Source organism: Mobula hypostoma, chromosome 23 (genome assembly GCF_963921235.1).
Source record: "Mobula hypostoma chromosome 23, sMobHyp1.1, whole genome shotgun sequence".
Lineage (NCBI taxonomy): Eukaryota > Metazoa > Chordata > Chondrichthyes > Myliobatiformes > Myliobatidae > Mobula > Mobula hypostoma.
This window is the reverse complement of record NC_086119.1, coordinates 20,173,774-20,188,813: the sequence shown is the minus strand read 5'-3', so window position 1 is coordinate 20,188,813 and position 15,040 is coordinate 20,173,774. Positions and strand designations below refer to the sequence as shown.

The 15,040-nt window shown below is 41.0% G+C and overlaps 1 protein-coding gene across 4 annotated transcripts in view; it reads right to left on the bottom strand.

Moving 5' to 3' along the window:
* taok1a (TAO kinase 1a) overlaps nucleotides 1-15,040 on the bottom strand; it is a 168,514-nt gene that overhangs the window by 62,565 nt on the left and 90,909 nt on the right. For all 4 annotated transcript variants that reach the window (XM_063031540.1, XM_063031541.1, XM_063031543.1 and 1 more), the window contains exons 3-4: nucleotides 4,789-4,860; nucleotides 1,061-1,162 (exon numbers count right to left, since the gene is read on the bottom strand). In XM_063031540.1, coding sequence (XP_062887610.1) covers nucleotides 1,061-1,162; nucleotides 4,789-4,860 — 174 coding nt within the window. The remainder of the gene's footprint in view (nucleotides 1-1,060; nucleotides 1,163-4,788; nucleotides 4,861-15,040) is intronic.

Below are 15,040 nucleotides of genomic sequence, written 5' to 3'. Positions count from 1 at the left end.
AGGTGTTCCTTTCATGAAATGATGCACCCTTTTTTCTCCAAACCTACTTTTGCTCATTGCGGCCAAAAAGTTCTATTTTAACTTCATCAGTCCACTGGACTTGTTTCCAAAATGCATCAGGCTTGTTTAGATGTTCCTTTGCAAATTTCTGACGCTGAATTTTGTGGTGAGGATGCAGGAAAGGTTTTCTTCTGATGACTCTTCCATGAACTTCATATTTGTGCAGGTGTCGCTGCACAGTAGAGCAGTGCACCACCACTCCAGAGTCTGCTAAATCTTGCTGCAGGTCTTTTGTAGTCAAACGGGGGTTTTGATTTGCCTTTCTAGCAATGCTACGAGCAGTTCTCTCGGAAAGTTTTCTTGGTCTTCCAGACCTCGGCTTGACCTCCACCATTCCTGTTAACTGCCATTTCTTAATTACATTACAAACTGAGGAAATGACTACCTGAAAATGCTTTGCTATCTTCTTATAGCCTTCTCCTGCTTTGTGGGCATCATTTATTTTAATTTTCAGAGTGCTAGGCAGCTGCTTAGAGGAGCCCATGGCTGCTGATCATTGGGACAAGGTTTGAGGAGTCAGGGTACTTATAAAGCTTTAAAATTTGCATCACCTGGTCTTTCCTAACGATGACTGTGAACAAGCCATAGCCCTAACAAGCTAATTAAGGTATGAGACCTTGGTAAAGTTATTTGAGAGCTCAAATCTCTTGGGTTGCCCAAACTTCTGCATAGTGCTCCTTTCCTTTTTTTCCTACTCTAAAATTGTACAAAACAAAAATAACACACTAATCTTGCTTAAAATGTTGAAAAGAATGTTTCATCTTTAACTTTATGACTTTTGGAGAACAGTTCATCTTCTACTCACTTAACTATTCACAGTAACGGAAATTTTGATCAGAAATTTTGAACCTTTGCATGCCACTGTAGCTCTCATATTGAAGGCTATTTCAACAGGGCAATTTTTAAACTTTAAAAGGTTCCAAGTACTGACGGTTGAATTAACATTATGGATGAAATTATTAGTACTTACATATTCTTTACTAATAAGCAAATTTCTTACCCATGCTGTATGCTCTCGCAGATAACAACCTTTGTATTCGATACTATTCGGATGCCTTAACTTCTGTAGAAACTTGACTTCTTTGATAATGTCTTGCCATTTCTGTAAGAGATTTTGTCATAGTTTATAATAAGTGAAAGCAGTTCTTTGAGTATTAAAAAGACCCTTAGCCAACACGGTATGCAGTCTGTCATCATGTATAGGGGATCTCTGGATGTCCAACAATATTGATCAGGTGAAAAGCAAAATTGTTAAAGATGCTCATGGGCAACAAAATGGAATAAAAAGCACTTATTTTAACCATTTTACAGACTATTGCAATATTATAAGCATTAACACATTTTGAAATGTGTGGCATTTTCAAAACAGATCTGAAGGGAATGACAAATCACAAATATTAAATTAGATTTCCAAGGTCAGAGAAGATGCACTGCAGTAACTGTCTTAAAACACTCAGCTAAACCTTACAGAACAATTGTAAGAACTTACAGCATTTTTAATTAGAATAACCCATAAAAATTTGTATATGCAAAAAATTGATTCACTTTTGAAAGCATCTGTAAATAAAGTAATAAGTATACTCCGTGGATATACAGGATATCTTCAAAAGCAACTTTCCTTTTGCTATTGCGCACCTGCAGATGTCAAGAGCTGCTTGCCAGCATCATAATATTACACAGTTTGACATGATTCAGTATTGCAACCACAAATTCTGAACCAACATGAAGTCACTATCATATCTCCTAATAAAATGCATCCTTATCTATTCCCTTCCCTAATCTAATAATTGTTTCCTTCTCAAATGAATATTTCTAAGCAGTCGTTTGTCCATCCTTCCTAACTGCCTTTCTGAGGGGTGAGAGTTCATTCTTTCTTCATGGTACTGCTTGGTCCTCAAAACCCTTTTATTCCATTAAAGGTGTGATATAAGCAGAAAAAGTCAATAAACGAAATAAAAGGGCAAAAGATGCAAAGGAAGAGGAAAAGTTGAATGATCAGAGGAACCAGCCAAGATGTGACTTTGTATATAAAAATATGCATTGCTATGTCAAAGACAGAAGACAAAATATTGCCCAATACTTTATTAAAATGCTTCACTGCTGATGAAGTGGATAACAATAAAGCCCCTTCATGCAACACCCTTCCACGACCAATTTCCCAACAAAGTAATTATAAAGCCACCCGGCTAAGTTGCTTTTCAAGTTACATCCTTATTTACAAACACAATAGAGCTGTTAAAGTATTGCCTTTGAGGCCAACACAGGTGTATACACAGGGCAATCAGACAGTCTGGTATCAGATACAATCAAACTCAAGAATTTTATCTCGTTTCAGCTGGGAAATTTGTCCCAATTTTCACATTAGGGTAACCAGAGTATGGCAAAAAAGCTTCTATATAGTTGGAAACATGAGACCTTGCACCTAGGAAATACATTCAAAGTGCAGCAGGGTGGGTTGCCTGCTCCACTCTTTTTGACCCATTAGAAACCAGGATTACAATGTGCAACATCCTGGGGTGGCAGCTCATTTTTTTTCCCTCAATAGTAAAGCAAAATCCTTTGACTGCCCCCTCATCTAAGCAGCAGCCATTTTGGAAACCCTAATCACATTGCCAGAAAGAACAGACACTGAAAAAGACAGACCTCTCCTTCCCATCAAAAAACATCTCCTTTACCATCTACACTGTTTCAAGTAATAGCTTTATAGGACATTCTTATTTGAGAGCTGATAAATTCCTTGGAGCAGCAAAGTCCACAGACATTTACAGGTTGCTCTGAAGGAAATTCACAAGATGCCTCGTGGATTTCTGCACACCATAAAAGATGTTTGGAAGCAAGCACCAGGACAAATTGAACAATACTTTATTTGTATTTGGTTCATTAATAAGTACAGATTGCAACACTGGAGCTAAGGTCAGACATTGCACATCTAGGATTGGAGCTGGAGAAGGATAGATTTCCATGAAGGCAAGATTAATGGAATTGAGTTGATTTTCACTATACTTAATTTTCAATTCAAAAGACAATTTAAAAAATATATAAACTTTGATAAGCCACATTATAAAATGGAAACTGTTTTCATACTACTATAATGTAAAATGATGAAAACTAATCCAAGAACAAGTATTTCGTGGACCTTTCTGGAACATTTGTTGAAAGGAAAGTTAATTGCCCTTTCATAATCAATGTTGAAGCAAATACTTCTTGGGCAAGTTCAAAGCAAGCTACGCTTTCCTCAGTGAGTTAGTTGAAGCTCGGATAAGCAGTATAAATGCATCACCTTCCTCAAGCCACACAACAAAGCTCTGAACATAATGTCCTGATTTTTTGGACTTGCTACCTTTGAAAATCTGATCTCAAAATGAAGAGGAAGATGGGCTAGAATTTTACTCAATTTTATTCAACCTCCACTTCAAGCAAAAAATGATTTCCTTATAAACTTTTACAGAGTAACATGCAACAGATTTTTTTAAATAGCACACATTTATACCAGAATCAATTATAGGCTGCAATTTGAACAAAGGGTACATTCAACATTGGTCCCCTTCTGCAGTCAGCTTTCTGAAAGTACTGCCAAAGTTACACCTCTGTCCACATGCATACTGGTAATTTGAATTCTCATTCTCTCCACAGGGTGAAAATGATTTTGATTTCTGTATGCAGATTTTAGCCACAAATGGTAAGATTTTATTTTTAAAAGTCACACAGAAAACCAGTACAAATTGTAATTAATTGAGCAACAAGAACAAAGATCATGGATTCTCTGAGAGTGTACTGGAGGGTGTACTTCAATGCAAAGCACATCTTTGAAATAGTGGAAAATCTGATTTAGAAAGGACAAAGCAACATATAAAATAAGTCAATAGCAAAGTGATTAAGATTATAAAGTTCCTTATTTATTGAACTATATTGTTTTCTTGGTATACACAACAAAATATATTTGGGGAAGGAATCAAATGGGGAGAAAAAATGTTATGGATAACTTAGAAACAAACTCCAGATATTTCTTTGGATATTTATAAACTGACATTTAACATGAAAAGACTACAGGTAAGTACTTTATCCTCTCTAAAAAGTGTGTGTTTCTGTAGATTAAAACATCACCTACTATATAATTACTTCCTTGTTCTAGTGTAGGATCACTCCCTTATGACAGTCACCTGGTCACACAGCTTCAAGCCAAGTTCAATGCAGAATGACACTTTATTGCAGTTTTTAGCAACTGCTAGATTTTCATGGAATATTACAAAGAATTACTTCTGCGACCCTTGTATTAAATAAAGACTGATCAGATGGATGTAAAATAACAACCGCATAAATGAAAGCGTACAGGCCTCGACAAGCATCTGTCAATACCTATTACTCTATACATATTTCTATTTATCTTACTTGTCAGCTAGAAACTGGGTGTTCTCTTTAGATATATAATAATATTCTTCAAATATACTTAATTAGGTACAAACTACTATAGAATACAATAAGGATGCAAAAGTCCTTTTAACTTCCTCCATCTCAATGGTATACCACTCATCTCCAGATCTTATTTAAAAGCGAAACTGTGAGTGCTAGTTAAAATATACAATTTATCACTAAATCAAAGATTAATGTAGAAAATCTAATAGATGTGAAGTTTTAGAGTATTTATTTGGTTATCCATCACATTCTCACTTGATTATGCCTATACACACACACAACTCATTTCTTTCACGCAGTTTATAATGCACTAACCTCATTGGATTGTTTTCCACTATAAGACATTTTCTTGATAGCCACCACTTCATTAGTGCGAACATCTCGTGCCTATATATATAAGATTTTAGAATATATTAGCAAGCTTATTGAGAAGCTCATTTGAACAGTGAAACAATACTGCAGTGAAAAGTACATAACAATCCAAATGAAACTTCTGACAAGATGCAAGTTGATCTTTAAAACTACAATATCTAAACATACCCCAATTTTCTGTTTAAAACTAGTGATTCCCAAACAAATTACTTATTTTACCTTCCATTTAAGTGAATAGTTTTCAGCAGTAATTTGTTTCTTAGTTTAGAATAATTTTATAATTCTTAATCATCATGCAATCTAGAATGCAGAATTTCAAAAGCACCATTATGTTCAGAGACTATCATAATTTCAGGTGATCCTCAAACTGAAAGAGGGTTGAAGAACAAGGCTAAATACAAAAGAGATATAAATGAGAAAAAATTAGGAAATGGTTTTATTAAAATGGGAACCAAAGTCAGATAATACACTACAAATATTCAAAACCATTGCATTACATAACTATATACAGACCAATTAAATTTCTAGCCTTCCCTTACCAAATAATTAAAATTACATTGTCATCCTTCCTCTTTGAGGAGACAATCTCCAACATACATTAAACAGTGGCATTGTTCTAAAGGTAACTAAACAAACTTTCGTAGAAAGGCAAGCATTTACTATTGGAATTCCAAGATTACAGCTTGTAAGACAACAACTTGATGCTGCAATGGAGATGATGCAATTATCGTACAAGATGCCATGCCAGGTAAAGTATTGGTTTACACCTTTTTTTTTAAGGCGCACCCAACTTTGAATTAGGCACCTTACTGGACATGATGAAGACACTGAATCCTGTTGACCCTGCAAAGTCATCTTCACAAGTATCTTAGAGCAGTCTAAATACGGTAAGCTGCCCAGAGGTTCTTCAAAAATCAGATCTTGAACATCCTAGACTCAACTGAAGAGCTGGGGTTGCTTCATTCGATGAAAACTACAACAAAGGGTGGAATAATAAACTTAGTTACCTCACTAACTTATTTACCCCTCGATCGTGACCCCACTAAGGAGCACCAGGCCATTGTCTCCCACACCATCACCAACTTTATCCACTCGGGGCATCTCCCATCCACTGCTACCAACCTTATAGTTCCCACACCCCGCACTTCCCGTTTCTACCTCCTACCCAAGATCCACAAACCTGCCTGTCCTGGCCGACCTATTGTCTCAGCTTGCTCCTGCCCCACCGAACTCGTTTCTGCATACTTCGACACTGTTTTATCACCCCTTGTTCAATCCCTTCCAACCTATGTTCGTGACACTTCTCACGCTCTTAAACTTTTCGATGATTTTAAGTTCCCTGGCCCCCACCGCTTTATTTTCACCATGGATGTCCAGTCCTTATATACTTCCATCCCCCATCAGGAAGGTCTCAAAGCTCTACGCTTCTTTTTGGATTCCAGACCTAATCAGTTCCCCTCTACCACCACTCTGCTCCGTCTAGCGGAATTAGTCCTTACTCTTAATAATTTCTCCTTTTGCTCCTCCCATTTCCTCCAAACTAAAGGTGTTGCTATGGGCACCCGTATGGGTCCTAGCTACGCCTGCCTTTTTGTTGGGTTTGTGGAACAATCTATGTTCCGTGCCTATTCTGGTATCTGTCCCCCACTTTTCCTTCGCTACATCGACGACTGCATTGGCGCTGCTTCCTGCACGCATGCAGAACTCGTTGACTTTATTAACTTTGCGTCCAACTTTCACCCTGCCCTCAAGTTTACCTGGTCCATTTCCGACACCTCCCTCCCCTTTCTAGATCTTTCTGTCTCTGTCTCTGGAGACAGTTTATCCACTGATGTCTACTATAAGCCTACTGACTCTCACAGCTATCTGGACTATTCCTCTTCTCACCCTGTCTCTTGCAAAAACGCCATCCCCTTCTTGCAATTCCTCCATCTCCGCCGCATCTGCTCTCAGGATGAGGCTTTTCATTCTAGGACGAGGGAGATGTCTTCATTTTTTAAAGAAAGGGGCTTCCCTTCCTCCACTATCAACTCTGCTCTTAAACGCATCTCCCCCATTTCACGTACATCTGCTCTCACTCCATCCTCCCACTACCCCACTAGGAATAGGGTTCACCTGGTCCTCACCTACCACCCCACCAGCCTCCGGGTCCAACATATTATTCTCCGTAACTTCCGCAACCTCCAACGGGATCCCACCACTAAGCACATCTTTCCCTTCCCCCCTCTCTCTGCATTCCGCAGGGATCGCTCCCTACACAACTCCCTTGTCCATTCGTCCCCCCCATCCCTCCCCACTGATCTCCCTCCTGGCACTTATCCGTGTAAGCGGAACAAGTGCTACACATGCCCTTACACTTCCTCCCTTACCACCATTCAGGGCCCCAAACAGTCCTTCCAGGTGAGGCATCACTTCACCTGTGAGTCGACTGGGGTGATATACTGCGTCCGGTGCTCCCGATGTGGCCTTTTATATATTGGTGAGACCCGACGCAGACTGGGAGACCGCTTTGCTGAACATCTACGCTCTGTCCGCCAGAGAAAGCAGGATCTCCCAGTGGCCACACATTTTAATTCCACATCCCATTCCCATTCTGACATGTCTATCCACGGCCTCCTCTACTGTAAAGATGAAGCCACACTCAGGTTGGAGGAACAACACCTTATATTCCGTCTGGGTAGCCTCCAACCTGATGGCATGAACATCGACTTCTCTAACTTCCGCTAAGGCCCCACCTCCCCCTCGTACCCCATCTGTTACTCATTTTTATGCACACATTCTTTCTCTCACTCTCCTTTTTCTCCCTCTGTCCCTCTGAATATACCTCTTGCCCATCCTCTGGGTCACCCCCTCTCCTTGTCTTTCTTCCCGGACCTCCTGTCCCATGATCCTCTCGTATCCCCTTTTGCCTATCACCTGTCCAGCTCTCGGCTCTATCCCTCCCCCTCCTGTCTTCTCCTATCATTTTGCATCTCCCCCTCCCCCTCCAGCTTTCAAATCCCTTACTCACTCTTCCTTCAGTTAGTCCTGACGAAGGGTCTCGGCCTGAAACGTCGACTGCGCCTCTTCCTATAGATGCTGCTTGGCCTGCTGCGTTCACCAGCAACTTTGATGTATGTTGCTTGAATTTCCAGCATCTGCAGAATTCCTGTTGTTTGTACCTCACTAACTTATCTGTTGCAATAAATTAGTGCCTACAAGAATATTAGTAGAACTGACCAGCCAGTTATCTGGAGATCATATTACATTTCATTCTTTTGTACAATGTTAAATATCACAGATCAAGTGGCCTTGCTGTTCAAAATTGGGCATACAGAAGATGTTGTAGGCTAGCATCCACAAGGTGTTGTGAGTCATCAGCAACAGCAGACACTAACAAAATACCTCTACAATCTATAAACCTCACAGAATGGCACATCCCTCACTCTATCACTACCATGACAGAAAACCATAATTATATCCTAAGGTGACCTTAAACACTACTAAAATTCTTCTAAGTTCTAACATCACTGTAATCCTAAGACACAGGCACTTTGACCAAGGATGCTTTTCTTATTCAACACTTAACAAGGAACTTTCTGTATCTGATGCTTACATACATGATGACATACTTTTTACATGAAACTCTACTGTCCTGAAGGGTCTCGGCCTGAAACGCCAACTATTCATTCATTTCCATAGTTGCCGCCTGACCTGCTAAGTTCCTCCAGCATTCTGTGTGTGTTGTTTTGAATTTCTAGCATCTACTGAATTTTCTCATGTTTATAAGACTCTGCAAGATTCCTCTTCATAAATATCTATAGGTTCACTGAAGGGAACAATCTATGAACTGTAGAAAAGTATTCCAGAGATAGCACCAACTGTATTTAAAAACAAGATGCTAACCCAATAAAAACACGATACAGTATCGCATGCATGTTAAATAATGGAAGTACATGTTACAGAGAAAGCCAAGTATTTCTGAAATTTACTTGTTAGCCAAAGGGTTTGAGGTTTTGCCAAACGTATCATCACTGATAGCTCAGGAGATAGTTTCCTGAATGCTTCTATGTTCAGTAATGGCAGAGAATAATACATGTGAGAAAAATAAAAGCTTAAGGTGTGAGCAAAAGGAGAACCAAGTGGTAAAGGTGTTTGGATCCCTTCCTGGGAACAAACCATTCCAAAAGCCAGGGAAAAAAAATTAATCCACTTTAACTGAAACCAAGAAATGGCCAAAGGTAATGGATACAGCAAAGAAAGATGGAACCCTATGAAATTCTGGTTATGGTGCTGAAGCAAGGTTCCCCATTCAGCCAAGACTAAATCCAAGCTGTTCCAATACAGTTAAACACTGGCAACATACAAATTATCCAATAGTGTACACAAATTACAGAACAACTATTCTTAGTAATAACAACTAAGGGAATGGTTGCGGCAAAATGCTATCTAGTTCATTTCAGGAGTAAAAACCCATCACCCTGACCAGGTTTGTCATAAATGCAGCTTCAGGTCACAGCAAAATAGTTGACTCTTAAGTGCCTATTCAAATAGCCAGGCAAGGCACTAAGTCGTTGCAGGACTATTACTTTGAAAGGGAAATTTGATACAATTGGAAAGATACCCTTCATCAATCTAGCCACCAAATTTGTACAGGTAAAGTCACTCCAAATTGTCAATCTTGGAAAGTGCATGTCATTGGGCCGGCTGGTAGCGCAACGACATCGGCGTCAGACCCGGGAGCGGAGGTTCTCGAGGTCGAAACGAGTCGGGTCTGCCCCTCAGTACGCTTTCCATCCGTGCCAGGTTGAGTGTTGAGATCACAACATGACTGTGAAAAATGGCTGTGTGAGGAGTGGCGCGCCACACTCTCTCTCCGCGCCTTGTGAAAAAAAAAGCCATGAAAAATTCATCCTCACGGACTCACGCACAGACACGCAGACGCAGAGACTCACACGCACACAGGCACACACAAAAAAAAGGAAAGTGCATCTCACAATCATCTGGGGTTTCGTACCTAAACTGTGGGTGCCATCCCACAGGTTAGTCAAACAACATGACATAGCTGTACACGTAGATTCATGTATTGTGGAGAATGTGCCATTGTGTTGAAGCTGCAACTGAGGACACATATACCAAACAGAAAAAGCAGCATGAAATACCAGTCCTCAGCAATTCCAGAACCAAAAGAAAAGCTCAGTACTGCAACCCTTGACATCTAGTTGTGAATTGTGGTACACAATTAAACAGCAAACTGGAGAAGGAAGATCTCACCTCAGACGGTCAATGAAGTCTACAGGAGCACAAATGAGAGCATCCTGACTGGCTGCATCACTGCCTGCACCTCCCTTAATAGCAGGCTTCTGCAGAGAGTGGTGCAGACAGCCGAGCTCATCTGTAGTTGTGAACTTCAAAAATGTCATAAAGAAGGAAAAACTGGAATACAAAGGTAAGCTAGCCCATAATATTAAAGAGGATACCAAAAGTTTCTTCAGATATATAAAGTATAAAAGAGAGGTGAGAGTAGATCGGACTGTTGGAAAATGATGCTGGAGTAGTAGTAATGGGGGACAAGAAAATGGCAGACAAACTAAGTATTTTGCATCAGCCTTCACTGTGGAAGACACGAGCAGTATGCTAGAAGTTTCAGCGTGTCAGAGGGCAGAAGTGTGTGAAGCTACCATTACTAGGAAGAAGGTTCATGGGGAACTGAAAGGTCTGAAGGTAGATGAGTCACCTGGACCAGATGGTTTACACCCCAGAGTTCTGAAAGAGGTAACTGAAGAGATTGTGGAGGCATCAGTAATGATCAATAGATTCTGGCACAGTTCTGGAGGACTGGAAAATTGCAAATGTCACTTCACTCTTCAAGAAAAAGGGATAGAAACAGAAGAAAGGAAATTATAGACCAGTTAGTCTGACCTCAGTGGTCGGGAAGATGCTGGAGTCGCTTGTTAAGAATGTGGTTTCGAGATACTTGTAGGCACATGATAAAAATCAGCTGTAGTCAGCATGGTTTCGTAAAGGAAAATCTTGCCTGACAAATCTGTTGGAATTCTTTGAAGAACTAACAAGCAGGATACAGGTGTCCCCCACTTTTCAAACGTACGCTTTACGAAACCTTGCTGTTACGAAAGACCTACATTAGTTACCTGTTTTTGCTAACAGAAGGTGTTTTCACTGTTAAGAAAAAAGGCAGCGCACGCCCCGAGCAGCCAAGCTCCTCCTCCGGAACTGCATTCTAGCCGGCACTGCTTAAACACGTGCCTGTGAGCATCCATTAGCAAGATGAGTTCTAAGGTATCGGAAAAGCCTAAAAGAGTTCGTAAGGGTGTTACACTTAGCGTAAAACTAGACATAATTAAGCATTTCGATCATGGTGAACGAAGTAAGGACAAAGTGAGTTTGGCTTGTGGAAGTTGACGAAGATGATGTTGAAGAGGTTTTGGCATCTCATGACTAAGAACTGATAGATGAAGGGCTGATGCAACTAGAAAAGGAAAGGATAACAATTGAAACCGAATGCAGTAGCGAACGGACCGAAACTGAAGTCATCCAGGAACTGAACATGAAGAAAATGACCTGCCTGCCCTGATGGAAACAGACAACGATGAGATAACACCCCAGTGTCCCACCACCCCAACCCCTGGGCTGCAGACCGATACATTCCCGCCGAAAATGCAGCGGTAGCCGGGACGCAACCAGCACATCTTTAAGAAAAAAGCCGAAATAAACAAGCTAATTAATTAGGTGCCACCCGGCCCAATAGACAATAGGTGCAGGAGTAGGCCATTCAGCCCTTCAAGCCAGCACCACTATTCACTGTGATCATGGCTGATCATCCACAATCACTACCCTTTTCCTGCCTTCTCCCCATATCCCTTCACTCCGCTATCTTTAAGAGCTCTATCTAATTCTTTCTTGAAAGAATCCAGAGAATTGGCCTCCACTGCCTTCTGAGGCAGAGCATTCCACAGAACCACAACCCTCTGTGTGAAAAAGTTTTTCCTCAGCTCCGTTCTAAATTGTCTACACCTTATACTTAAACTGTGGCCTCTGGCTCTGGTCTCCCCCAACATCAGGAACATGTTTCCTGCCTCTAGCGTGTCCAATCCCTTAATAATCTTATATGTTTCAATCAGACCCCCTCTCATCCTTCTAAATTCCAGTGTATGCAACCCCAGTCGCTCCTATCTTTCAACATATGACAGTCCCGCCATCCCAGGAATTAACCTCATAAACCTACGCTGCACTCCCTTAATAGCTAGAATGTCCTTCCTCAAATTTGGAGACCAAAACTGTACACAATACTCCAGCTGTGGTCTCACCAGGGCCCCGTACAACTGCAGAAGGACCTCTTTGCTCCTATACTCAACTCCCCTTGTTATGAAGGCCAACATGCCATTAGCTTTCTTCACTGCCTGCTGTACCTGCATGCTTACTTTCAGTGACTGATGAACAAGGACACCTAGATCTCGTTGTACTTCCCCTTTTCCTATCTTGACACCATTCAGATAGTAATCTGCCTTCATGTTCTTGCCACCAAAGTGGATAACCTCACATTTATCCACATTAAACTGCATCTGCCATGCATCTGCCCACTCACCCAGCCTGTCCTGCATTCTCATAACATCTTCCTCACATTTCATACTGCCACCCAGCTTTGTGTCATCTGCAAATTTGCTAATGTTACTTTTAATCCCTTCATCTAAATCATTAATGTATATTGTAAATAGCTGCGGTCCCAGCACCGAGCCTTGCGGTACCCCACTAGTCACTGCCTGCCATTCTGAAAAGGACCCATTAATCCCTACTCTTTGTTTCCTGTCTGCCAACCAATTTTCTACATGTCAGTCCCCTACCCCCAATACCATTTGCTCTAATTTTGCCCACTAATCTCCTATGTGGGACCCTATCAAAGGCTTTCTGAAAGTCCAGGTACACTACATCCACTGGCTTTCCCATGTCCATTTTCATAGTTACATTCTCAAAAAATTCCAGAAGATTAGTCAAGCATGATTTCCCCTTCGTAAATCCATGCTGACTTGGACCTATCCTGCCACTGCTATCCAAATATGCCGCTATTTCATCTTTTATAATTGATTCCAGCATCTTCCCGATTGCCGATTGTGTTGCCTCTGATCTGGGCCGACATTTACGTGCCAGGCGGCACCTAGTTAATTAGCTTGTTTATTTCGGCTTTTTTCTTAAAGATGTGCTGGGTGCGTCCCAGCTACCACTGCATTTTCCGCGGATCGGTATCGGTTCACTGCCCAGAGGTTGGGGACCACTGCATCACCCCAACCTCCGATGACTCAGCTTAACACACTATCATCAGTGTGCTCGATGTCTTCCCAATTCCAGTAAGTGATACTACACTGTACATACATTATTTATACTACTTTATATAGGCTGCGTATTTTTATGCGTTATTTGGTATGATTTGGCAGCTTCATAGCTTAAAGATTATTGGACAGAGTATTTCTGCCGAGAGCACTTGCACCGTGCATCTACCGAGAGCGCTTGCGCTGTGTTTTTGCCGACAGCACTTGAGTGAGATTTTCGCTATGGTGAACAGTGCAGCAATGATTGTGGAAAAGTATTTCTACTTTATATAGGCTGTGTATTTATCATATCATTCCTGCTCTTACTATATGTTACTGTTATTTTAGGTTTTATGTGTTATTTGGCATGATTTGGTAGGTTATTTTTTGGGTCTGCGAAAGCTCACAAATTTTTCCCATATAAATAAATGATAATTGCTTCTTTGCTTTATGACATTCTGGCTTACGAACTGTTTCAAAGGAATGCTCTACCTTTGGATGGCGGGGGAAAGCTGTATACAGAATCTGTGGATGTGTGTGCTTAGGTTTTCAGAAGGCCTTTGACAAGGTACCACATGAGGTTCCTTAACAAGAGCCCATGGTATCACAGAACAGATTCTAGAATGGATAGAGCATTGGATGATTAGGAGGCAAAGAGTGGGAATAAAGGAGCTTTTTTTGGTTGGCTGATGGTGACTAGTGGTGTTCCACAGGGGTCTAAATTGGAATTGCTTCTTTTTAAGTTATATAATCAATGATTTGCATGACGGAATTGATGACTTTGTGGCCAAGTTTGTGGATGATACAAAGACAGGAGGGGGGACAGGTAGTTTTGAGAAAGCAGAAAGGCTACAGAAAGACTTAGATTAGGAGAATGGGCAAAGAAGTGGCAGATGGAACACAGTGTCAGGAAGTGCATGGTCATTCACTTTGGTAGAAGAAATGAAAGGGTTGACTATTTTCTAAAATGGAGAGAAAATTCAAAAACCTGAGGTGCAAAGGGACTTGGGAGTCCTCATACAGCATTCCTTAAAGGTTAATTTGCAGGTTAAGTCAGTGGTGAGAAAGGGAAATACGATGTTAGCATTCCTCTTCAGAGGACTAGAATATAAAAACAAGGATGTATTGTTGAGGCTTTATAAAGCAGTGGTGTGGTCTCACTTCGGAGTATTGTGAGCAGTTTTGGGCTGCTTATCCAAGAAAGGATGTGCTGACATTGAAGAGGGTTCAAAGGAGGTTCACTAAGATGATTCCAGGTTTGAAAGGCTTGTCATATGAGGTATGTTTGAAAGCTCTGGGCCTCCACTCACTGGAATTCAGAAGAATGAGGGGGGACTTCATTAAAACCTACCGAATGTTGAAAGGCCTCGATAAGAGTGCATGTGAAGAGGACATTTCCTATGGTGGGGGAAGTCTAAGACCAGGGGATACCACCTCAGAATCCTTTGAAAACAGAGATGACGAATAACTCCTTCAGCCAGAGAGTGGTGAATCTGCGGAATTCGTTGCCACAGGGGGCTGTGGAAGTCAAGTCATCAAATATATTTAAGGCATAAGTTGATAAGATTTTTGGTTAGTCAGGGCATGAAGGGATACGGGGCAAAAGCAGACATTGGGGTTGAAGGGAAAATGGATCAGCTATGACAAAATGACAGAGCAGACTCGAAAGGCTAAATGGCATAATTCTGCTCCTGTATCTAATGGTCTTATCAGCAAAGTGATGGAGGGTGCCATCAACTGGGTTGTCAAGTAGCACTTAAAATCGTCAAAAACCTCTTAACTGATGCCCAACTTGGGTTTTACCAGGGACAGACAGCTCCAAACTACATTACCAGCTTGGTCCAAAGATGGACAAAAAGCTCAGGCATGACCAAGCATAGTATCAAAGTTCT